At 46.3% G+C, this 25,629-nt stretch overlaps 1 protein-coding gene across 4 annotated transcripts; it reads right to left on the minus strand.

Annotated features, from left to right (window-relative positions):
* Nucleotides 1-970: 970 nt before the first annotated feature.
* On the minus strand, nucleotides 971-25,532 carry KIF3A (kinesin family member 3A). Of its 4 annotated transcripts, none has more exons than XM_062002398.1 (18): nucleotides 25,498-25,532; nucleotides 23,768-24,050; nucleotides 22,202-22,346; nucleotides 21,870-21,954; nucleotides 21,296-21,401; nucleotides 20,380-20,519; nucleotides 19,297-19,494; nucleotides 18,742-18,916; nucleotides 17,856-17,957; nucleotides 12,795-12,951; nucleotides 11,740-11,920; nucleotides 11,360-11,470; nucleotides 10,488-10,613; nucleotides 9,431-9,484; nucleotides 9,220-9,288; nucleotides 8,884-9,008; nucleotides 8,284-8,364; nucleotides 971-1,641 (listed from the first exon to the last, which is right to left on the minus strand). In XM_062002398.1, exons 1-17 carry the CDS (start codon nucleotides 25,501-25,503, stop codon nucleotides 8,316-8,318), a joined length of 2,112 nt encoding a protein of 703 aa, XP_061858382.1. In that variant the 5' UTR covers nucleotides 25,504-25,532; the 3' UTR covers nucleotides 971-1,641; nucleotides 8,284-8,315. The 4 variants fall into 4 exon arrangements, with proteins under 4 accessions (XP_061858382.1, XP_061858381.1, XP_061858380.1 ...); XM_062002397.1 differs by lacking the exon at nucleotides 971-1,641 and adding an exon at nucleotides 2,871-3,062; XM_062002396.1 differs by lacking the exon at nucleotides 971-1,641 and having other exon boundaries at nucleotides 5,196-8,364.
* Between the last annotated feature and the right edge of the window lie 97 nt (nucleotides 25,533-25,629).

Consider the following 25,629-nt stretch of genomic DNA (forward strand, 5'->3'; position numbering starts at 1 on the left):
TCCCAAAGCCACTGCCATGCAGCCCAACAGCTGCTGTCGTGCAGCCCCACAGCCGCTGCTGCCGTGCAGTCACCCGCAGCCAGAGCACAGCCGCTTATCTGGTCCCCATCGAGCGCTACGCAGGTGGAGAGCGGTGCAGCACTCCGCTGGCAAATCCCTCACAAAGCTCTTTCTGAGTCAGTGGCACTAACTTCATCTGGGACATTTCATAATCACACAAACAAAATTACTCGCAGTCTGGCTGCTCTTGGATTAATTGAGAGCTCGCAAACCCTTATCAAGCATCTGATGACAAGTTGCTATTTGAGTTAGAAAAATACCTATTAGTTATTACAAAACTCCGAAGTTTCCCGGCTCAGCTCGTTTCTCAGCGCGATTTCCTGCGGCAGCCGGTGCCAGCAGTGCCTGAAGCCCCAACCTCCCTGGGGCTCAGCCCCACAGGCTGGGCTGGCCACCAGCTCACCCAGGCACCCGATGCTGGAGCGGAGTCCAAAGCCACATTTCCCATGTAAGCACCAGTGCTCATGATACTACCACCACAGGATCACCAGCTCCCTGCCCCTCGCTCACATCCCCGCAGGGTCACGCTATTTCAGGGGTCCTGCTTGGCCAAGAGCACGTCAGGTCTCTCTAAACCCTCTGGGGCTCCTACTCAGGACGATTTTTGTCCCCACAGGCACCCAGGCAGGGCTCAGCAGCACTTTCTGCTCCTCCCAGGGCACAGATTAAGACAACTATAGACAGAAAATAGCATGCAGATGAAGGATGCTTTGCATGATTTGGAGATAGACAAATGAAACACGAGATGGAAGAGCTTGCAGGATAGTTAAGAGAAAAAGAAGCAAAGCTTCTGTTTGAGTACGGTCAGAGCTGGAGTCTCCCCACTTTGGCCACTTTCACTGTGTGGTGGAGAGAAAGTCTTGGGACAAGTAGAAAGGAGGAATCCCCAGGCTGGGCAGTTTACCTACCTTTCTTTGTACGTGACCTGACTCGTACCACCGTTATCTTACGGTGGAAATTTCCTATGTCGAAACGTAATGCAAGATGAGAAGAAAATCTTGACTTTTACAAAAAAGACCTGTTGTCCTATTTGGATAGGAGCAACTTTGGAAAGTGCAGCTAAGGGAAAAATAAGTTTTTCCTACAGGTTCAGCAATTTTACAGCCATAAATTGAGTTGTTTCTTCCAGAAAAGCACACACAGGTATAGATCATCCAAATAGCCCCAACGGTGAGCTGAGAGGTTCAGTCCAAGCAGGCCATGAGCATCCTGGTCCCAGTCCTGCTCACCTTCCTGGCGCTGACAGCCTGGCAGGGCCACGGGGCCTCTCTGGTGCAGACTTCCAGAATTCTGAAGGAGAGTATCAACCTGCTGAGCAACCTCCTGAAGATGAAGGTAGGGCTCAATCGCACGGCTCAGCCTTTACCCGCTGATGGGAGGGACAGGTTGTTTTGCTGGGCTCGGCGAGAGCGATGCTGAGTCAAAGGAAGGTGCTGAGCATGCGGAGCACACGGCCTGCAGCCCTCCCGGGGGGCCACGAGCAGGCAGATGAGCTCCTGCCCGTGCCCATGTCAGGATGGATCCCCTTAGCTGCTTCTCTAGCTTGATTGTTCCTCTCCTTTGTGTCTTGATAAAGGTTTCCTGTGACAAGATGAACGTGACAAACATTTTTGCAGGCGATAAGGTAAGAGAGAAAACAACTAACTCATCCGTGTTCAAAACCAATCATAGGGCCACGATGGGTACTGGGAGAGGCTGCTGGGGAGGAGAGACCTGGGAATCCTGCCTGCCCTGATGCGGCACTGCACAGGAGCAAGGAGCCCATTGCGAGCACCATGCAGTGATGCAGGGCTGCTGAGCCAGTCCTCACCACTCCTTGCGCCCAGCACAGGTCCCTCACCTTCCCACACCCACCTCCACCTCCAGTCAGAGCAGCACCTGCTGGTCTGGCTACCCTGAAGCAAGGAGGAGGATAAAGAGGTCGGTAGGAATGGGCAGCATGTGCTTGAGCAGCACGCAGGGGCTTTCAAGCTTTTCAGAAAGGAAGAGAGGAACTTCTTCCTTTGCCTTGGAGTGGTGTGTCACTCTCACAGACACCCACACACACCTATCGCACAGCATCTCAAGCTCTGGTTAGACATACTATCCCTCTTTCTCCTCTTATCTGGGGAAGAGCTTTTCAGTTAGCAGAAGATTTAATAGCAGATAATAAAGTCTATTTCTGCTCTGAAAATTGCTGCCTAAGCCAAGCTCCTCAGCACCAGAGTTCCTGTTTTCACAGAAAGCCAATGCCCTCACTACATGCTGCAGCAGCCTCCTGCAGGGGCTGGGGACTGAGCATCCCCAACAGGAGGGTCCCCACACTCCTGCTGCTGCAGAAACCAGCCCTGGGAGCAAGAGATGCCCAGGGTGCTGTACGATCCACCACCCCCAGACCCAGCCTTGCTCACAAGGCCAGGCCAGTTGCTTATCTGGTGATGCCACAGGGGTGAAAGCTGAGATGTGAGCAGAGCTGCCCAGGAGCAAGCCACCCTGCTGCAGCAGGAACAGTCCCCAGGGGAGACGGAGGCATCATTTTCCTCTTAGCAGCAGCCCTTCGTTTATCAGCCTGTCTGCCATGTATTTCTGCCATCGGACTTCATTTGCTCGAAGCAACCTCTTCTAGGGGCTTTTGTCATTCCTGCAGAACCTCTGCACCCCCAGCCCAGCTCCACTCCTGTGGGGAGCAGCTCCCCAGGCCAGGGGCACACCAGATGATGCTCTCAGCTGGCAGTGCTCACTGCCCTGCCAATAGCCACTGCTTTGAGCAGGGACTGGAGCAGCCCCAAGCCCAGACAGGCAGCGGTGGCACTGCCAGGACACCTCCAGCCCTTTAGCATCTGTGCAGTTGTAGGCTGATGCTAAGGAAGCTGGGACTGTACAAAAGAGTTGCTAAAAAAGCCACTGGTGTCTTTTTCCAGAAAGATGACGACATGAAGCTCTTATGCAAAGCTGCCACAGTCACAGGCCAGGGCAGGAGCTGCCACATGTACCTGGACGGCATTTCCATCAACTTGCGGCACCTGGTCCAAAAGAAGAAGACAGATACCAAGGTAAGACAGGGCTCTCCCCTCATCTCTGCTACCCCTGCAGCCCTGTCTGCAGTAGAGCCATACTGCCCTCAACCATCAGCCTTTCTGCCACTCCAGCTTCTTCCTCAGTCATCATTTTTCCTCTCACCCTATCCTCTCCCACCCCCACCTTAGCAGCCAAGACTAGGCTGCAACAGATCCCCTCCCGCAGCAAGCATCCTAACCTTTTTGCCCTTTTGCAGGTCCTGTGCCCTGTGCCAGAAGGCACCCCTACAGCACTGAGCAACTTCCTCCTGGACTTACAAAGAGTCCTCCAACGATTAGCAAAACAGCAGAGCTTGAAGTGAAAGAGTCTTTAACTTTAACCTCTAATGACACTGTATTTTTCAAATATTATTTATTACAAATGTTTAAATAAATGTATTTTTTGGACTAAGGTTGCTGGCATTGAGGAACATGTTTCTTGGCCAGAAAGGGGAGAGCTCAAAGGTGGCAGTTGGAACATGGGGCACATGTGGTAGCACAGAGGAGGCCCCAGCTGCTGGGGACCACCTCAGCTCTCTCCCACCATCCTCACCCAGAAAAGGTCCATGATGAAGTCACAGCTGGGACAGAGCACCAAGGCCAGGCCCGGGACCAGGCTGGTGGTAACAGAAAAGGGAGAGCAGGAAAGAAAGGATAGATATTTTCTGTCCACCTTGTTGGAAACATGCATGTTTGTGACTGAGCTGGAAAGCAGGGCAGGACAGAGCAGACTCCAGAGATGAGCAGTGCCAGGTTCCTAGAGGGTTCTGGGCCTTCAGAAGTAAGAGTGTTTAAAAGCATGAAGGCAAAAGTCATTTTTGTTATTTTGTCATATAAGTTGCAAAAACTACATGGGGCTAGAGGGCCTCGAGTCCCCTGGCCCAAGGCAGGTGCTAGCAAGAGCTGCCAAAACAAAGAATTGGTCCTGCTGTGGGGTTAAGGCTTATGTTTGCAAAAGGAAAGCAGGGCTCAGCAGAGCAAAAAGCCCAAGAGAAGACAGACTGGAGAAGCCAGGCCACAAAGCAAGCTGCAAAGGAAGATGTCAGGTCCACAGCTAAGCAGTGGACCTGCTAGCAGTAAGCTCCCCTCACCTTATATTTATATTAAACTTTTTTTATGACATTTATATATGGCATAGCCCTTTGTGGCCCAGAAGTAAAGAGGCTCAAGTAGTAACAGCAGTAAAAGAAATAGCAACAGGGAGCAAATCTGCACCACTGAAGGGCTGACTCCAGCCTCTAGCAGACCTGGGCAGCAGTTCAAGTCCCTCTAGCAGGGGGCATCCGAGTTTGACAGGCATGGAGGAGTATACCATTCTGCAACTTTGGCACAGCGTGGGAGAGTGCTTTGGAAAGTCCCAGGACTGTGCAGGGTTGGGTTTGTACATCAGCTGAGTCACAGGACGCCAGGGAGCTGCAAAGTTCACACACCACACAGGCCTGTTACCTGCTGCGTGCTTGGGCTGAGGTGGCTGCTGGGCAGGGAACCCACCGCAGCCCTGCACCCTATGTGCAGCAAAGCTCAACGCTTCCAGTCACCCCAGGGAAAGTCACAGCCTCTGGCACACATAGAGGCTGGGACAGGCCTGTCCTGGGGCACATAGACACTTAAAGCCAGAATAGTGTGAAAAGCCTTCTACCCATCAGCTGTGCCCACTTACACGGAGCACATCCACAAGAGGAGGCAGAACACAGGCAGCAGTAACTGTGGCTGCAGACAAGCAGCTGCTCTGGCTCAGCCTAGCTCTCCTCTCCCACACAGGTAGCCCCAACAAGGATAGCCCTGAACAAGGGGCTGCTCAAGGCACAGCTGGTGACCTGCACACTGGCCTCATCCCTCAGATCTCCTCTTGTTCTGCCCTCATCTGCCTCTTCCATGGGAACTTGCTGCCCGCTGTCCTAGCCCTTGGCAATGGAAGCCCCCCACACTCCCCTCTCCACTTCCTCCAGTACATGCTGTGTATCAGACCTGTAAAGACTGTTTCAGCCACCTATCCTGACACACCTTCTGACTCACAGTCAAAAGATGCTGTATGTATAAAGTTACATGGAAATGATACACAGAGGTAGAACTAGGAATCAAGAATTTTATTTCATGGTATGAACATGCTCCAGGGACACAACACTGATATTTACAGTGTAATGAATAAAGTTTAATCATAAACAAAAGAATAATCAGAAATAAACTGAGTTAAGAGAACCAATAAATAAGAAGATAAATTATACAAAGTAGCAGTTTTCCCTCTACACAGGACTGGCAAAGCAGAACTGTTGAGAAAAGTGAAAGCTGGACGTGCAGACAGTGTAGCCAGTGAAAGGCACTAAGGACCATTTTCCCCTCCTCTTAAAGAATCAGGAACAAGTGAAATATGAAGTAATTCACTTACACAACAGCAAACAACAGAAAGCATGAAAAACTTCAATGTTAAGGTCAACATTCTGGAATGAGAAGAATCTTCTGGTAGCAAAATGCAAAGATGAGCACACACACTGTATATATTATGGTAGTATGGTCTTTGATAAACACTACAGAGCACCTACTGACCTGGGATGAGAATGGCTGTATTAAGCTCTTAAACCCTACACAAACCAAACCTCTTCCTCATTAAAACATGTCATGGACCCATTAGACATTCAGATTGTCTGGGGCTACAAAGAGGGCCCATATGGTAAACCTGCAAGCCAGACTCCCTGGTTTTAAAAGGAAGTTCCCAGAACTTCAACAATCACACCAATTAAAAGGTAAGTCAGGCTGACAGAGAATCCTGACCACGACAGTGTTTCAATTCAAATGAAGTCCTCTTGTAAGAGCTGGTAATTTGTTCTCCAAACCACTGTAACAGCAGATTACCACAGTTTCTCCAATCTGCTAGTTACAAAGGTGTGCAAGCAATTGTTTGTTTTCTCTGCCCAAGGCTGAATTAAATATGTGGAGTACTATTATTTCAGCAGCAGGACTATTAACACTGACCCAATCAAAGCATTTGCCTTTATAGTTAAGTTCTAAATAGTTTAATTGCAGTGTCACAGTTCTCAGTAGTTTCTTTAAGCCACTGATGTCTGCCAAGGAAAAGGCTTTCAGTGGTCTTTGAAAGAACATGGCAAGAGAAACTCCCTTAAAAACAGATAATTCAACAAGTCTTAGCATCAACAAGGCATTGCACAAAAGGGAAACAGTTATCCCCAGTTCTGAGAACCAGTCCAGGCCTGAAGTACACAGCTGTCTGTCTGCTGGGGCTCAGAACTGACATAAGGCCTAAGACAAAAGCTATCTTCAGTCTGTCACCTTTGCTGAGGAGTATAACACAGGAGCTCTACCCAAGCACACTCAAAAGGAAAATCAGCTCTTCAAGAGCAAAACCAACCACAGCTCAAGAGTGACAAAAACTGAGTTATTTACCTCTAAGTGCTAGACTAGAGAAAAATGATAGCGTCTGTATTTGTATCTCATGTGAACTTAGCTGACAAAGCCAGAGCTTGTATGAACTTAGGTGACACTCCTTCCCCCTCAAAAGAGGGAGCAGTATGTCCTTCTAGGTCATGGTCCTGAAAAACACATTTAAAAGAAAACAGGGAAAAGCTGACAACTCAATTAGAATAGCACTGAGTATACATCCAGAAAAAAGTACACTTTCACAAGACCAGTTTGAACTGTTGCAGACCCTGTGACAGATCCATTAAGAGCCATAAGGTACCTCCAGTTGTGCATCATGACAGTGAGGAAGGGCTATCAAATTTTAACTCCTCAAACTACTTCACAAGAACATTTTGGTGAGTGGAAGTGTGGCTACTAGCAAGACCTCAGGACACCTACGGAGATGTTTTCTTTCTGACATGCTTAAGGATTTCATTTCTCCTATTAGCAACCCCAGCTTTTTAAACTTGCAGGCAGCAGTACATGAAGCTTACAGTTCATTACCCCCACCCTGGGTGGGAACAGCTGGGATATCTGACAGCACTTAGGACATACTGGTGTGCTCCAGTAGGAGCTAGAAAGCGCATACTATCCAAAGATGCATTTTTTCTGTTCCACAAAAACAATGAATTAAAGTGATAAGTGTCTATTAGCAGCATTAATATCAAAGAAAAAGAGCAGCCACCACAAATAAATGGTTATTATGAAACCAGCATATTTTTCCCCTCTCACAGTACAGCCAGAAACTCACTATGTTACAGTCTACAAAGGAACACAAACAGCATCAGCTATTTCAGAGGATATTACTGTCCTGAGAAAACTGAGCAATTCATGCCTGTTTTAACGCAGGCAAGTCAAACCCATCCTCAGTGTAGAGCACTGGTCCAGCACCCTTGTATCCAGGGATGAGAACACAGCCACAACACTCCATCCGAAGGCTGAAGCCAAGTCCCAGTGCTACAGCATTCCCTGTCTCTGCTGTTCAGGTTACAAAACAATGCACATACATTTAACAAATCCTAGCTCAGAACAACAAAAAGTAGCCAAAGCAATGCTGCAACACAGCCTTAAAAGGAGGGAAAACAGCCTTCTATTGCCTCTCTGCAAAGACCTCATTCTCCAGAGTCAGCAGATCACACAAATAAGCTAAGTAAACACTACTTCGACACTTTTTTTTTTCCTCCAGTTGCACTCAGAGCATAGTCCCCTCCCAGAAATCTCAGGCTTTTGTAGTTCATGTTTCCCCTACCCAACTAATTTCTTTGTACAGCAAATAAAAGGGAAAAGGACCAACAAGTTAACAGTCAGTGAGGAGTATTTAAATAAAAGGGTCTGATGCTTTTAAAGGTTTGCAGCAGCCACATTCACACACAGTTCAGTGCAACAGAGGACAACAGTGAAAAGCTGCCAGTTATGTGCAAAGCAGGGCATACATAAGATTTACCAGCCTTAAATGTGGGGATTTCATCAACTGTTTTGAGCTAATGTGTCTAGCACTTAAACACATATCTAGGACCATTATCTTCTATACATCTCAACAAGGATTGCCAACAAGAGCTCCCCTGCACAACACATTTAACACATGGAATATCACAACCATCATATAGACCAGTTTAATATTATGTTAATATAACATACAATATACAGGCAACTAAGGAAAAATACATTATTTTTTTAAAATAAGACTCCATTCCAGCAAGGCATGGATTTTCTAGCCATGTCAAATCATAACATCTCTTGAATTCCATATTCTGGCCAAATCTGATACACTCACTGATTTTCACAGCCATTCTGAACACGTCCCACCTACTGCAGCAGAGAGTCAATAACAGCTCCTGGCTTTGCTGAACGTTTTCTGTTTAGAGAGAAGAAGGGGAAAAATAACACCACACATACATCATTTTGCTGTCTAGGCAAGACAAGGACTAGTCACATCTCAAGTCAAAAACCACACAATGTTACTCTTCCACAGGCATTTGTCAAAACCAACCAAAAATAACCAGGAAAATCCATGATGAAGTCTCCCCCCAGAGCATGTTGCTTTCCAGTAGTAACAGCACATGCCCTGTCAATGTCAGACTGAACCACAGAACCCAGTAAAATGAAGTAGGAAGCTGGAAGAGAGAGATGCAGCAAAAAAAGCACAAGAGAAATCCCCAGACAAGTATTTCTGGACAAGTTTTTTCTGTGGCAGAGAATTCAGCTTGGGTCTGCCACACTGGGCACCAGAAAAACTTTCTATTATGCAAAACTTTAGTATTTTGCCTTCTCATTAGGCAAGTGTTTGAAGACTTATGCTAAGTTTGCATGCACAAACTTCAGCCTTCCCCTGGGTAATCTCCCCGTTACATATAGATACTCCAAGGTTCTTCACCTTCTACCCGTCTTGGGTCTGGATTTTCCTTTTGAAGTCCTCGGCCGCTCCAGCTTCATCAGAGATTGCCTCAAGCTTTCTTCAGTGTAAGCTAAGTAAACATGGGAAAGGTCCACTTCAAAGGGCTAAAAAAACAAAGAAAAGAAAAAACCCACACAAAACAAAATCATCAGAACCATTTTAAACACTGGTTAATGCTGCTTTAACATTAAAGACCCATTTCTTCAGAAGAAGATTGAAACTGGAGAGTTTCCCCATAACCGTGCAGTGGTGGGCACATGCAGCAGACCTCAGACCTGGGCAGTCCAACACATGCTTATAAGAAAGGTCACTCACATCTTTTTCTTTTTTATCCAGGACAGGTGTCTGCTTCCTCATATTGTTTCCTGTATATGCAACGCATTTCTTAAAGAAAGAAAGGTCTGTTAGTAAAGTCTGTGCGTAGCAAGACCGGCTACAGCTTTATCAATGTGCTTCTGGGCTCAATTAAGCTCCCCAGAAGCTGATGCTAACATCAGCTCACATGCAAGCCCAGGGGCTGACTCACCAGCTGCCACTCTCCAATGTCTTCATTCCAGTGAACATAGTTTTCTATCATTTCCTAGAGAGAAATCAAAACCGTAATTGTTAGAGACTTGCACAATCTACCCTCCAGGTGCATTTTTCAGAGTACACATCTCTAAAGGCCTGGCCTTAAGAACAGTCCCGACCATTCCAAGTCTATTTTATCAGGACAGTCATACTATGTTCAACTCCTATTGACACACTGAAGACTAAAGTGCACTCCCAAATAGTATGACCAAAGTTTCCACTACAGCAGAAGTTTCCCATTACACCAGCATCATCAGGACAGCAATAAACAACACAGAAAAATGACAGATTAAGGGAAACAGCTTTTATGTTTTCTATTAAATAGCATGTATTGCACTTAAGCTCATAATGAATTCTCTGATTATCTGGGTCACAGAGAAGTGAGGAGTTTCAAGTTCAATCTTATTGCTTTATATTAATACCAGATACTGACAAGCACAGCTTCAAAAGTTTTTTCCCCCCCACTGTGCTTGAACAGACCCATAGCACAGGCACACAGTGAATATACTCATTAAATACATGGTGAATGGGATTTTTTTTTAAACCATTAGGAACATAAGTTGCAAGAGAACCAAGATGAGTCTGTCCCTCTGCTTCCAATCCCAACATACACACTGCTTCCCCAAATCACTGTAGATTGTAGCCAGTTATCAAAACCCTGAGAAGCACAACACCATTCTGTGTTTGTTACTCATATCACTGTGCCAGAGCCACTTGATAAAAGCATCTTTTCTTACTTTAACATCACCTATTTCAAACAGCCCAGATAAAGGCACACACATAAATGCAATCAAGCTGCATCTACTCAGCTGAGCCACAGCAACCAACAGCTCACAGCCACACACACACCCCCCTACCCTCTTTTTGCTACAACTGGACAGCCAAGTGTCAATCAGCTTTCTGTGAATGCCTCATAAAAAGCAGCCATTTCATTTGTGTGACAGAATAAAAGCTGGAGGGCTGAGCATGCACAGCACAATCCTACATCACACCTGTCAGGTCTTGGTCTTTACCTGGTAGTCCTGAGGAATGAAGTTGTCTATGATAAGCATCTGAAGACGAAGCTCCCTGCTCAGCTGACGAATATTCTCTAGCAATCCTTCAATCTCTCTCTGATGCTCTTGTTGCAGATCTGCCATCTGAAGACAAACCAGGCATTTGAGAGACATCAGAGCTAGCATAAGACATAGTAATACTGCCTAAAAGATAAAATTCTTCTGCCTATATGAGGTTTGAGGAACAAAAGCCAACTCTGGTTATAAGTACTAGAATATTTATGTCTGAAGAATAAATTCTCTGAAATGTTCCTACTCAGAGATGGCTGAAAGTACCATTAAAGTCTCAGTTTCATAAAAATGGCACTGGCCTTCTGCCAATCCAAACTCTGCACCAGATAAGAGCAGATGAGTGTGCAGACAAGTTACATCCCTGGCAAGATTTCAAGGAAAATCTCATCCCAAAGGCAAAAAGCAGCTTTCATGACACAGGAACTCTAGGTACCAGTCAAAGGACACATTGATCCAGCGACTGAGGAAGAGACAGAGGGCAATGGGCAGAGAGAATAAATAGCTAAGAGCCAAGGAACATTTCAGCTGCTGCAGACTTGTTTCAGAAATAACCAGTGTTTTTCCTTGAAGTCCTGAATGTCTCAGGATGTCACTCCCTACCATCTCAGCCTGGCTTGGGGAAAAGCCCTAAGACACGTCCTTGTGCAGCTCTGACACCAGACTCAGATCACATGACTGAATCACATGAGACAAAAAGGACAGCAGAGCAGAGACATTTCTAAATGTATGGAGCTTTCTGTGGCATTGCAAAGTCAATGGCTTACCCTTCCTAGCTGTGTCCCTCTTGTGACTACAGGCTGAGAACTTCAGACACTAACCTCTGATTTTGCAGCCATAAGCATGGTCCAAACTTTCTTCAGCTTTTTGGTTTTCCCCTGTGCTTCTTCCTGGAGGCTGGTGTACTTCTCCTCGATGTCCAAGCGCTCTTGCTGTGTGCAACATTTCAGCACAGACATCCACACATTAACATAATCAAAGAAACTATCTGCAACAGTATGAACAAGAGGAGAAACTACTTGAACAAAACAAAGCATTTGCCCAGGGCAGAGCCCTGGCTGAGCCCCACACTGATAGCACTGCCCTGCATATGCGACAGCAGTGTCTCAGCCCTGGTCATCCCCTGAGCAGTGCCGAGACACACACCACATGGGCTGCCCTCCCACTGCTGTTTTGGGACAGTCACAGCACATGATCCCACCTCCTTCTCCTCAAGCTCCTTGCGAAGCTGCTCTGCTCTCTTCCTTCGTTCCTCCAGTTCCATATTTGATTCTTCTAAAAGCTTCTCTTGCTCCTCTGCTTTTGCCAGCAAGTCCACTCCTCCCACAATCACCTTCTTCTCCAATGCAGACAGTTTCTCCAACAGGGACTGGTGCTCTTGTCTAGAGAGACAGGCAAGTGTAACACTTTCTACCCCACACTGCTCAGAAGGCAGCAGGTCCAGCTCAGTTTTACAGCCCAGACAGCACTCACAGGGCAGGAAAAACTTGCCTTGCTGCCAAGAGTATAAGTAGGGGTGAGGCAGTGCAAGTGAAGGCAGGGAGTTCCCTAATCTCCAGCTCCCACTGTGTTTTAGAGAGCAAAACCAGGTCAGCAGAGAGGTGTCTCCTGCTGCAAGTTTCTGAGGGGCTTGAAGGCACCAGTGGCATTACCAGGCCGCGCAAAGCTTCTCTGAAAGCCCTGTCCACACAGCAATGCCCAGAGGCACATACAGAAAGAGAAGTGAGTAAACAGATCAAGGCAAGGCAGCTGCCAGGCAGACTAGGAACGCAGGCTGCTGTTGGAGCAGCCTCTAAGCGCAGGCCTGTCCTATTTACATGGGCCAGTGCCACCTCAGCAGCTTTTCAGCTCTGGAGAAGAGAGTTCTCCACCCAAACTGACATGCTGTGAGAGTGGGCTGCAGGAAGCCTGGCTTGCTACACAGATATTGCCCACTGACCAAGTTGTACAGCAGCACTGCTCCTCTTCACAGGTCTCCAGGGTTTGGAGGATCCATTTATATTTCCAGGCTATCTTGCACAACTAGATCAAGCTAAGAGAAGAGAGAAGTGGCAAAAGAATAGAGTTTCTCTTCCATCTATTCTAGATTCTGAAAGCAGAGTTTAGAAAGCTCCTCCTTCACTTTGATACTAGCAAGACTCAGTGCTCAGTTTATACAGTTTGACGGGCATCTCACTATGCCTCTCCATATATCCACGTTGCAGATGAAGGAAGGAAAAACCCAATCACACAAACTGCTTGGAACAAGGTACTCACTGAGCTTTAAGCAAGTCTTTTTCTCTCTTCTCCAGTTCAGCTCTGGCTTTATTTCTTTCTTCTTCTTCCATATCAAGCTTAGTTTCAAGCGCCTTTCTCTCCTCTTCAATCTTTGCTTGCATCTCTACCATCTTATCTGGGGAAACTTTCTTTTTGCCTTGGGAAGAGAAGGAAACAAGTTAGTTCACAGAAAGACAAGACAGACTCTTGTGTCACAGCATCTTTTCCAAGTTCAGATTCAATACCTGCATTTAAGAAAAACTAATTTAATTCAATGTCAGGTCCAAGCTGGGCACACTCACTCTTTCAAATCCCATTTTAACATTGTCCAGTTGTCACCAGTTCCTACAGAGAAGGAACACTATATAGCTAACACTGTAACACAATGCCCCAAACCAGAAAACATGTAAAGAACACTTGGAAAAGCACACTGCCTAAAGAGAAGATTGAGCTGGAAACTCTGATGTTCTAACTCTGCAGATAGGCCAAATGAAGGGAAACAGAAGCTTGCCTTCATCTACAGCTACCAGCAGTTACATATTCAAATTGCAGATTAGCATCCCCACCACATACCCTCATTCACTGTCCTCAAGAGCTCACCTATTGCAAAGTGAGCACATAGATATTTTAAGAACACGCTAGAAATTCAGACTAGACCAGTGAAAAACAGGCAACAAGCTTGGTGTGACTTATCAATTGTGTCTTTACAATTAACTACCACTGCAGCAAACCAGGTACATCTTAGAGGGTTACAAAGGAGTGGCCAGAGCAACCCATTTACCTGATCCACCTGAAGGGTTGGTCCCAAACACCTCTGACTTTTTTTCCCCCAAAGTGTGAAGCTACTGCTCTTGGAAGTCACTCCACAAGTCTTGAGTCAGCTTTCAGTGTAATTCCAACAGTGCTTAAGGCAGGTGAACCTGGGGGTTATCTGGAGTAAGCCCAGCCTACATGTATATCCTCAAATCCACAAGTATCTGACAAGCTCTACAATTCCCTTTATTCACTACAAGCAAATCCTTCATTTTCCTGTTTTGTTGTTCTCCAGACACTAAAAAAAACCTAAATAGCCAAGTGTAGAATTCAGATACCTAGACACTACCAAGGCCTTCAACTGTCACAGGACTGTTCTTCAGTGATATAATGCATGTGATCAGAGCATGCTCAAGAAAGTCTTCAATAAAAGGCTTCCCTTCCCTCCAGTCTTCATGGCATTAAGCTTTATTTTATATACACGTATGACTTCTAGCAGAGACACAACATGCACTGTATACATGTTTGTTCACACACACAGGAGAATTCATTAGTTTTGTGGCAATGTGAGGACTTCAGCACTACAGCAAACAAAGTGTCTTATTATCTGATTCCAAAGTTCAGCAGATGGAAACAGAACACTTATTTCCGGATTTGCAGTGGAAAAAATCTCCCTCTCCAATGAGTCTGAGAAAGAAGCTTTGCTAAATTGCTACATGGAACTCGCCATGTGAAAAAAGAGATAAGCCAGATAAAGTCTTCTTACTGTTAGTACACAGCCCCCGTATATGCTCACTTCAGGAGAAAAAAGGTGAACTAAAAACAAAGAGTAAGACCCTTTCACAAGCTCTGCAATTGTATTCTAAGAAAGTGGAAATCAGTTACACTAACCTGCTTGATCTTGCATTAAGAGGAAGTAGAAAGCAAAATCGCAGAGAGGCAGCACACATAAAAAGAGGAGGAAAGAAAAATATTATTGCTTTTATCATGTTGGACAAAGATCAGCAGCGTCAGAATAGACATAAGTTATACAACTAATGCATGTTTCTAGAGTAGAACACACAGTATAATCACTGCTAAGACACTCCTTTAGAGCAAACATTAATGCATCATGATTTTATGCTAAAGCAGAGCAAGTTTCTGTACTTCAAAGGGCTTTGCATATCCAGCATCATCTTCAGCTCCCTCTTGCATTCTTCTGCCCACTCAATGCAATGCAGAATATAAATGTAACATTACAAGCCTGCCACAAAGATCATGCCCTAAGAAATGCTTCAAATAGGTACAACTTCTTCAGGAAGAGACTGGAACCTCCCACCCCCAGATCAAGAGACAGTTCTGTTATATCTACCTGCAAAATATTAGCACACAGAAGACTCATTCTAAGTTTTAAACCAAGTTTCCAAGTCAATTCTTTGCAAGATACGTGACAGTTGCACACAGGGAAGGGAGTCTCAGCACAAGATTCTTCCATTGAATGACACAGGGTATTAGTAGGTTAATTTGCAGTAACTGATGCTTCCATAGAGGTATGTAGCCAGCTTTGGTTATTCAAGCAAGTGCAGCAAAAGAGGCAGAGCAGGAAAAGGACAGTGAACAACATTACATGCAAAAGGACCACATCTGAGGACAGTTAATACCTCAAACCACACTTCAAACACCCCTAATCACAACTTCCACAGCAGAGCTGTCTCCAAACATACAGCAGATGGACTCATCCATGCTCTCTGCCACATTAGAGGTTTGCTATTAACTGTCCTCATCCAAATAAAATACTCATTTCAAGCCAAGCTTTGAAAGAGCAAGTTTGAAGCAAGCAGATTCCAAGCCTACCAGCATATGAGCCACCAAAAGTCTCCCTTGCATTGTGATCCTTCTCTTAACCTGCTACCTCACTTTCTCCAAGCTGATGCTTTCCTCTAACATAACTAGTACAAGGGTGACTGAACTGCACAGCAATTCTTTTCAGATCCTCTCCACACAAGGAGAGAGGGCTGCATCTATACAGGATAACCACAGCAGTGGGTCAAGAGTCTGTGATGTGACTTATTTCCTCAGTCATGACTGAGTGACTGTAGGATTTTGGAAGGCACAAAGCCTCTCTTTGACTAGTAGCAAACCACACTCTCCTCACTGCTAGCCCAAAATTCGACCCTTGTTCCTCTGAATAAAGTCCCACAGTGATCAAGAACTTAATGTCATGTGACAGCAAAACCTCAACCACCACCCCATTAATTGCCAAAATAAAGCAAATCAATCAAGTGTTATCACATTTTCCTTGCAAGTATAAACCTTGTGTTGCTTGATTGTTGACTGCTCCATTATTTTGAGAAGGCAGAGTCCAATATAACATAGTACAACTCATCTCACCTGTAGCAATTCATATTGTAGCAACTCTCCACAAAGGCAGCTCAGACTTTTTACTGCTATTTTAGAGGAAGTGTTTAAACACAGAAGTTGCAATCTGTCTTTAATCTTATTTCTCAATTGTCTTTAAACTTTGTTCAAGCACATACTAAATTGCTTCCTATTCTCACACATCTGGCTGACAATGTGCACATTGAACAACTGTTTCAGGCACGAAGCGGCAGCGGCAAGGCATGCTTAGGAGAGTTAAGGCTTCAGGTTTGTCTTTCCAAGGGACATAGCAGGGAAGAGTGCAGCATTGCAAGATGGAGTGTACAGATTATGGAAAGGCCAAAGCTTAAGTGACTTAAGAGCTCCCACTCACTAGTGAAGGACTTATCCAGAGGTTTCTCTATGACAGAGCATGTAGAGTCTGAACTACTGCTGCTGCTACTGCCTGGAAAACAGAAATGCATCCCACAGAAAAACCCAGAGAGGAAGAAACATGCAGATGGGAAGTTAGTTCCAAAGGAAAGAAACCCTGAAGAGCTAGCAACCTAGTTCAAAAAGGCACAAGTTCCCACCAGGAAGCATTTGCTAGGATCCCTCCCAGACTCAGCTTGCAAAGCCACCATTTCCCAGCAAAACAGCATGCTCAGAAAGACACTTCAGTTAAAACCCATCTTAACCAGCCTACAGCCTAAAACAACATGCCAAGGCAGCTTCCACCTCAAGCAACGACAGCGCAGAGAACCAGATCATAGTGGAGAATGCTGGTGATTTCTGCAGTAGCAGAGGATTCAGCGACCAGGAGTCCTTTCCAGTCTTATGTAGTGGCAATACACACTGTTCCCACTAGAAGGCAGAATCAGCTTACACAGGGAGAGTTCCTGCACTTATTGCTGAGCAGCAGCCTTACTCGGGGAACACAGCTTGTTTAGAAGTTCAGTAAGTCACAGTTATTTGCCCTCTACTCCTTTCAAGTAGCATAAGTCTTGATTCTTGGTGCAGACAGTAAGTCAATCTTTTTGATTCTAGAAATTACCAGAAGGTGAAAAATGACTTTTATTGTGTTTCTGATAGTTGTAACAAAGTCATTTACAACTACTTGGATAGGTACTTGGAGTACATCTAAAGCAGGAGTGCTTAAACAGGAATTCTTTAAACAGATGTGGGTGCTTTATGACAGGACAGTAGTTTGAGTGTCAAAATTAGTTACTAGATAAGCTGGAAGCTGAGGTGTAGCACTGAGCTTGACTACTCCCTATGAAGAAACATCAGAGAGGCTCTAGGGGCACAGCAAGCTCCTGGAAGCCACAGAATCCCAAGGTACAGAGGGACCTGTAGTTCTAGGTTCAGCAACATCCCTTGGGGCTTAGATGTTTTGCACATCTTTAACTGGTGTAAGACAAAGTAAGTCTCACCAAAGGAATTCCAGACTGCTTCGAAATAAGGGATGGGCAGCTTCCATTCAGCTTTTCAGCTTGCACAAAGACACCCAAAGGTCAAGTTCTCCTTCTATCAACATAAAACAGGGCACCAGAAGAGTCAAGTCACTGAACATCCATAAGATAGGTGAATCCTTTGCCTCAAACCACAGCCAAAATTCCCTTCCAATCATTCCCATGGTTATAAAAATCACATCTGCCTACCACTGATCTTTGGTGTCTTCTTCCTCCCACCTCTGGAAGCGGGGGAAGTTCCACACCAGCAGTCACAAGCCACACACAGCCACCTTGCAGCAACCACAGAGCCACCACAACAGAGGAGGTTACAAGCACAGCTACCCAAGTGGAAGCAGAGTCTACACAGGTTCGGTGCTGTCCATCAACAGTTTACTTTCTGGGGCAGGCATGATAATTGCAGCGGCAGTCCCCCCACCTGGCTCTGGCTGCAGTTTCTGACACCAGATCCTAGGTAAGAGGAGACTGGTGGCACTGACAGGAATGGCTATTGCCTTACCCCGCCGCTTCTTCCGCTTCTCCCCATCTTCTCCAATCTCCTCATCATCATCTTCATCCTCCTCTTCTGAATCACTGGTCTCAGAACCAGATATCTCTTCCCCTAGAAGAGAAGGGAGGCTTTTTGATGTTCTTTCCTTCACCTCATATCAGCTTGTTACTGTGACAGCAGCATTTGTCCAAACCCAGCAGTGTCTGACATCAGCTTATGAGCACCTGCAGAAGTCATTAACTGTCAGGTCAGCATGAGTCAGTAACCTTAATGAAAATCAAGATAAGCAATTTAAAGTTGTGAAGTCAGTGCATACATTAAAGCACGAGTGGGTTTCATGGCCTTGACCATCATCAAAGGACCCTGCCAGGGGATGCTTTCTGAACGATGACCTTGGCACAACACCTCTCAAGAGAGAGAAGATACTCACAGCACAGAACAGCAGTAGCAGTAAGTAAGAAGTAACATGAAGTTACAGAGCTTAGAGAAGCTTCTTGTTTCTCTATGTACTGTTTGAAAGTGAGCCAAGGTTCTAGTTCTGAAAACTTGGTTCATTTTTCCCCCCAAAAAACCCCACATCCCTCCTCAAACAGGGAAAACATTCAATCTTTTGTTACAGTGCATATCAACACCCCTATGCATGCCTAGAGCCTTCTTGCTCACCAGCCCAGCCCGGCAATCCTCACTTGCCCTGGTGCCAAATGCCACCTAGCAAGCTAGGCCTGGGCCCCAACAGGCCACCATGCTGGCAGAGCCCCCCTTGCCCTAGGCACCTCTCCTGCATCCCCTCAGGGCAAACAGAGCCTGGCTGACACCAGTAAACACTGAAGAACTCTCACACTCAAACAGGATTACCAGTGGTGTAGCACGAAACAGGAGGAGGGGGAAAACTCACCTTCTTGCAGTTTTTTCTTAAGCTCTTCAATTTCTTTTTGAAACTGGCGGAGCAAAGCATCCTTGGGATCTTCATTAATCCTGGCCTTGTTCTTTATGTTCTTGGCTCGGTTTGCATACCTGAGAGTGCTGATAGTCTCATCATAGTTGTAGTCTGCAGGTCCAATGTTTGCACACTGTGACACAGGGAGGATAACTCACTGAAGGATAGGGTTCACAGCCCAGTAGTAATAACTTCACAGGGACCCATATCCCTCTCTTCTAGTCACACACTGCTACTCTTTCCCAAGTTTTCCTGCTGCTTCTATACCAAAGGTGCTATTAGTCAAGCACAGCTTTTTTGATATTATGCACATGTCTATATTCACACTGTGTTTAGACCCTCATCTGTACAGAGGCAAAGAGAAAAGACAGAAAAAGATGTACATTGACAGGTCTCTAAGTTGCAAACAGCTTTATTTCAGAGGTAAATGCCAGGCTGCTCTCATGAAGTCACTATACTATCCCTGTGAACGTGCAGCTCGACAGTTGGCATTGGAGGGGCATCTGAGCTTACCATCATGGTTTTTGAGTTTCCCCCCAGAGAATCCTGGAGGAGCCGTGTAAGTTTGGAGTTTCGGTAGGGCACATGGGTGCTCTTGCCATCCACCAGTGCAGAGATAACATTCCCCAGTGTGGAAAGAGAGAGGTTGATCTTAGTAGCTTCCTTCAGTCGCTGCCCCGTGGCTCCAGTTTTTGCCTGTCTTTCAGAACCCTGGAAAAGGAACAGGAAACAGAAGCAGGAGTTAGAACAAATCCTCAAACACATCACTTCCCTCCAAATATGATCATCTACACCTGAAGTCTCACAGTCACGTCACTAACTGCCTCATCTGTTATTAGAGAACTGGCTTAAGTACCTTAAACTTTGTTACATAAACAAGTCAAACAGGTCTTAACTGAAGCTTTCAGTGTTAGCAAACTGTGGATTGCTCAAAGTAACGCAGCTAGGAGAATGGAGATTGTCCCATGAACAAAGACATTATGAGAAGCAAGTCAGCAGATCCGAGACACCTTGACTGGAGCTGCTAAGCACCACCTCCAGGCTCTCCTATCAGCAGATCAAGGGAGAAAAGGAACACTGCAATTACTTTCAAGAGTTTTACAGAGCAACAAACATACATCATGTACAGCTAGTATGTAGACAGTGAATAGCTTTAGCCTACCCTTTTCCAAATCCAAGGAAAGATACTACAGTGTAAAGCTTAGGCCAAAGTCACATTTTACCAGCAAAATTACATCAGTTGAAAGGGAGCGACAGAGACAGGGAACATGCTGGTGACAAACTATATGGACATAACTCTCTCAAAAAACCCTAAACCAACTTGTTGTAAAAATACAGTTCTGCATCAGAGAGCTCTTTCCAATTTAGTCTATCCATTTAATAATTAATGGGAGGAAGAGAGCCCTTTACCAGGACAGGCTCTAGCTGCTCCAAAGATTCTTCCTGATACACCTCTGATTTATAGCCCCGAGTAAATCCTTCACAGAAGAATTATTGTCAAACAGAAGCCTGGGCTTTAGCTGTGAAGCACAGGAGATGCCTTCTCCTGTGCTTTTGGCAGTGCAGCCCTCAGGAGCCGTGCCAGGTCCTACTCACAGCAAGATCCACCAGGTGCAGTTTGCCCACGCGCACGTGCATGTTGCCATCCACCCCCTTCTCGCTGCACTCAATGGTGATGGTGAAGATGGCGTGCGAACGAGAGCTGTGCTCGTTCATATTTGTGGCACCAACAGAACCTTTTAACAGGGAGAAAAAACAATGAGGTCTTCAGAATTCACCACATGCTCCACTCACACTCTCTCTGCTCTCAAAGGAGACTTATGCCCATTTCTTTATCCAACCCTGTTTTTCAGAAGAGAAATGCTCAGACTCAAAGGAAAACTGCATTATTGGGTTCTGAAGTTGCAGCACACCTCCAATCTGGACTAGCAGAAACGCTACAGCCCACTGTTAAACCAACTACAGACTCCCAGCCCAAAAGCAGCAGTAGCTCTCCTCTGTCTAAGGCTATAAGAAACAGTAGCCCAAGGCATTCACAATTGAACCCTGAAAACAGCTGTATTTGAGAAATAATAAAACAGCAATCCATGCCAAGAGCAACAGCAGCCAAAATTTTAGGTCATAACAGTACCTGAGCTTAACTAACAATTCTTCCAGAAAACATAAACCACTTCCCACTCACAGCACAGTACTATCTGTTCATCCTGATCAGAACTGAAGAGGGAGAAGGACCAAGACACATTGGTAGTTCTGACAATACTGACTGCCCTCACTGCATCCTCCCTTTCATTGTTTCCTCCACTGCCTCTGGTCGATGTTGGAGGCATGGTTGTCTCCACTTGCTCCTGGTACAAAAGGGGTTTGTGAGGACATATCCTTTTTGCTCTGCTCAGCTGAACCAATCTTCCAGCACTAGGACTATGATCTCTTACTAGGACTCTCACTAGGACTATGATCTCGTAACCAGACCTTTGTTCTGAACTATAAACCTGCCCACAACAAGGCTACGTACGGTTCTTGTGGCCCACAGTCATGATCCTGTCCATATCATCTGCATTGTTTACGACATAAGCAGAAAGGTCTTTGATATAAACTCCCACATCAGGTCTCTCTTTAACCTAAGAGAGAAACAGTTTAGATGGAACATCCTTGGGAGGTCCCAACAGCAATTTTCAGTGGTACTGTCATAGTACAGTGATCTGCTCCTTCACGTTCTGGTTTGCACATAAAACATTCCAATGCTCAGAACCAAAGCAGGTAAGGAATAGACAGCAGGACAATCTTTCACAGATTTCTCCCAGTGGCAAATACTGACTTGAAATCTCATTCCTAAAGACTGCTGAGGGGCATTTGAGGTACAAACACAGGCAAAAAAAGTTGACGGAGAACAGACAGTTTCTCACTAAACAACTGACCAAGTGGAAACAACTGAGAAGATTAAGGTACCACAGCTGCATGTCACCGCAAAGGAAATAGTACATGGACTGAGGAGCGAAACCTCCTACTTCAAGTGCTTCTCTGATCTTTAAAATACAATGTCATTCACTGATTCAAAAGCAGCATCACATTCAGAACAGCAGGCTCACCTCTAACCTCTGTGACTGGTCTTTTCCTAGCAGGTCCCGCACCTCTTCGTTGTAAATCTCCAGATAAGACACACGGACTAAAAACCTGAAAACAAACAGTTGGGTAGCTTTTAGTCAGACATTTGCTCAAGTCCAAACACACACAATCACAGAGCACAAAGGAAATGCAGTGATACACCAACACAATCCTGCTCCCCTGTCACAAACTGCCTAGGAAGGAGCCTTCCAGATGGAGCCAGAGGTACCATATCATTTTCCATTGTCAAGGTCAGGCTCCTGCTACAGATGGATACACATGCACAAGACAGAAGTAGTGAAGAGAAGCTGTTTACCTTGTATCCCCCTCTGCCTTGGCAATGTGACCAAATATGTGGGCAAAAGAGTTGGGAATGATGCCTCTAAGCTCAGGGACCGCTCGGACCCCTTCCATGGTGAAAGTTTTGCCGGTTCCAGTCTGCCCATATGCAAAAATAGTACCTGAAGGATAAGAAGATATGTGAACAAACTCTCAAGAAGTTGTAAACTTCAGTTTTACTTCATCGCTTCTTAGCCCAATAGCACCAAACACCTCTGCAGTTACAGAGCTGAAGCATGCCACCCAGTCCAGTAGACACTGCACAGGGCTGGGAGCACTGGAAATGCTGGACAGCCACAGCAAGCAGGGCTGAGCCACTGTTCTACCCACCCTTCAAAGTATCCAAGAAAAAGCCATCTTGTTTTAACTGTGCAGAGTGATTAAAGGATGGAGTGCTAGTACATTTAGGTCTTATACACAAATAATTAAGGCAAGTTCAATTAATAACGTGATCAATTAGAGGAAGATCATTATATACCAACTGCAAAACCAAGTACTGCTAGCTCGGTAAGCCACCACAGGAACAGCATCAGGCTCCTACAGCACAAGCCCAGCTCTGACGCTGGGGATGCAGCTACAGCTTAGAATGGACAATCAACCTGCTCAAGGAGACATCCTGAAACCTTTCTTAGATGCCTGACTCCAGAACTCCAGAAATATACTGCTTACTAAGCTTAGCCTAGCACTGGCAAAAGCTCAAGTTTTCATTGTCAAGCCACTGACATTACAGTTTGGTAAAGGAGAATAGAATCGCCAGGCTTTGACCACCCTCTTGGTAAAGAGATGCCTCCTCAAGTCCAGTCTAAACCTTCTTTGGTGCAGCTTTGCATAATTAACTTTTGAACCATGAAATTTTAATCAGCTGAAACCTAGGTGTGTTAGCACAAAAGCTTAGTAGGCAATTTACAAGTCTTTCAAAACTTTGCAATCTGTTGTTGTTTATACAGCATACTGTTATGGAAAGCAGTAATTTGCTTCCTTACTAGCACCTGCTTTCCTTTACATAATATATTCACATGCATAACAGACACACAAATCATGGTCATAGTGTTCTCAGTTGTAGGAAGCAACAGCATCTCTGGGGTAAGGCAGATGTGTTTAACTAGTCATCTTAGTTTAAAAGAGCGAGTTTCAGAGGAGAAAACGCAGTAGTTCTATGCAGGAAGCTGGTATGCATACCTAGGTACTGCAGGGCCATGGCAGCTGCCTGGTTACTGAAACTGTATAGTCAAAGAGCCGCCGAGAATTCTGATAATGAGATAAAGTGCATATCTTTTGCAAAGAGAAGATACAGAATAAAAACAGACAGCTGTCTGACCTCAGCTGAGTCTCGTCCACCATCAGTCCCCCACTGTTAATGATCACAGCAGGTACAACCACTGAGCCCTCAGAACAGCAAGTACCTTCAGGCTATTTTAAGTTAGAGGCTGCAACAGAAACAAGACAGGGCTACCGCCCTCAGAAGGTGAAACTCCCTCAAATAACATCAGCAGGACTGCAAAGAAGAGGAGATGGGATCGTTGGCTTAAAACAAGGGACTTACCATTGTATCCTTCTAGGACAGAGTCAATGATAGGTCTTGCAGTTAAATTATAAACATCCAGCTGCTTACTCTCTGGTCCAAACACTGTGTCAAATGTAAATGTCTTAGGAGGCTCATTGGATGAGTCTGTTTTATTAACAGTTATAGTTCCTCTCATTTCATCCACATTGACTGCCATTTTGTAGCCCGTGGCTTTCTCTCGTTCATTAAGAGGCCGGCAACGAACAACAACCTTGACATTATCACAGCTCTCTGGCTTGTCCAGCTTCTCAGGCTTGTTGATCTATAATTATTTAAAAAGCAAAAAAAAAAATCCTTAACACAGGCTGTAACATGACTGTGAACATACCTGTGTGTTTAAACATAGATGCTGTTGAATCAGCTCCAGTAGATGCATACATCTCCATAGGGTCACAAACACAGGGACTTAAAACCAGAAGCGGTTTGTAATTAAAGCTGAGAGAATAATGGACATCTACTGATTCAATGCAGTGTCCTTCTGTTTGCCAATGTGGAAGCTGACTGAGCAGAGCCTGAGAATTTCATGTTCAGTATCATAGAGTCACATCATAGAATGAGATTCTGAATTTCATATCCCACGTTATCTAAGAATTTCTTCAAGAAACAATCTCCCACTTGCAAACAATCTGCAAGCAATCTGCTGCAAGCAGGTGCAGCCAGGCCCCTCTCTCACATTAGCACTGGCCATGCTCTCACTGGAGCACACAAGCCTCAGGCTCTCGCATGACATAAGCAGATCCTTGTGATCACTGGCTGATGGGAACTCCAGGGGTTACAAGCTTGAGTGTACTTACTGAAGTCTAATAATTTGGAAAATTCAAATGCTATTATTATGAAACCTCACAAAGCTTTTCTTTCACAAAGTAGTTACAAATACAAATTTAGAAGCACCACCGATTAATTTGATGTCACACGCTTCTCCAGATTAAAGAAATCTAAATCCCATTTGATCTGCTAAAGTCTAAGGCACTACTCTTGGTGGTAAGTGCTGTAGTTGAGCATTTAACTACTCCTAAAGCAGCTGCCTTGGCTGTCAAAACGAAACAAACCGTTTCCAAGCGCTTCTCCCACCAGCTGCCATCTGCCTGGATTCCTCAGGCCTCGGCAGAGCCCAGACACGGCTGTTCCTGTCCTGGGGAAGTAGGGCTGAGTGGCCTCAAGGTGGGAGACGCACCCCACGGCCCCGTCCTGCCGACGCAGGGGTGAGAGCTCCCGAACGCTTCTCCCGCCGCCCTGAGCGAGCGGGGCAGGGCGAGGCGCGAGGCACGCCGCCCCCGCACCGTCACGCGTGGCCTCCCGCAGCAAACCCGCGAGCCGGCCCCGAGGCCGGACCTGCCCTGGCACCGGCAGCAGTGTGGCGGGCGGGCGCGGAGGCGGGACCCTCGCGGGACTGAGGCCAGGCGAGGGGAGGGGACGCGCCCCGCCCGCAGCCCCTCACACATCCGGCCCCGCTCAGCCTGACAGGGCGGCACGCGCCGCCCGCCACCTCCCACCCCGCGGCGCCGGCCGCTCCCACACCGCGACGGGACCGGGAGCAGCGGCCGCGAGGTCTCGGAGCCCCCCGCCCTGTGGGGGAGGGGGGTGAAGCCCCTGTCAGCGAGGCGCCGCGAAATGCAGGAAGCGGAGAACAGCGAAGCCTGGCCGCCGGCGCTTCCTCTCTCCCTGCCACCCCCCGCCCCATGCCCTTCCCCCGGCGCGGCGGAGCTCACCGGCATGGCGGCGGCGGCGGCGGCGGCGGCGGCGGCGGCGGCGGCGGCGGCGGCGGCGGCGGCGGCGGCGGCGGCGGCGGCGGCGGCGGCGGCGGCGGGCAGGCAGGGAACGGCCCCGAGCGCGAGACACCC

The sequence above is a fragment of the Colius striatus genome, chromosome 9 (assembly GCF_028858725.1).
Source record: "Colius striatus isolate bColStr4 chromosome 9, bColStr4.1.hap1, whole genome shotgun sequence".
NCBI lineage: Eukaryota > Metazoa > Chordata > Aves > Coliiformes > Coliidae > Colius > Colius striatus.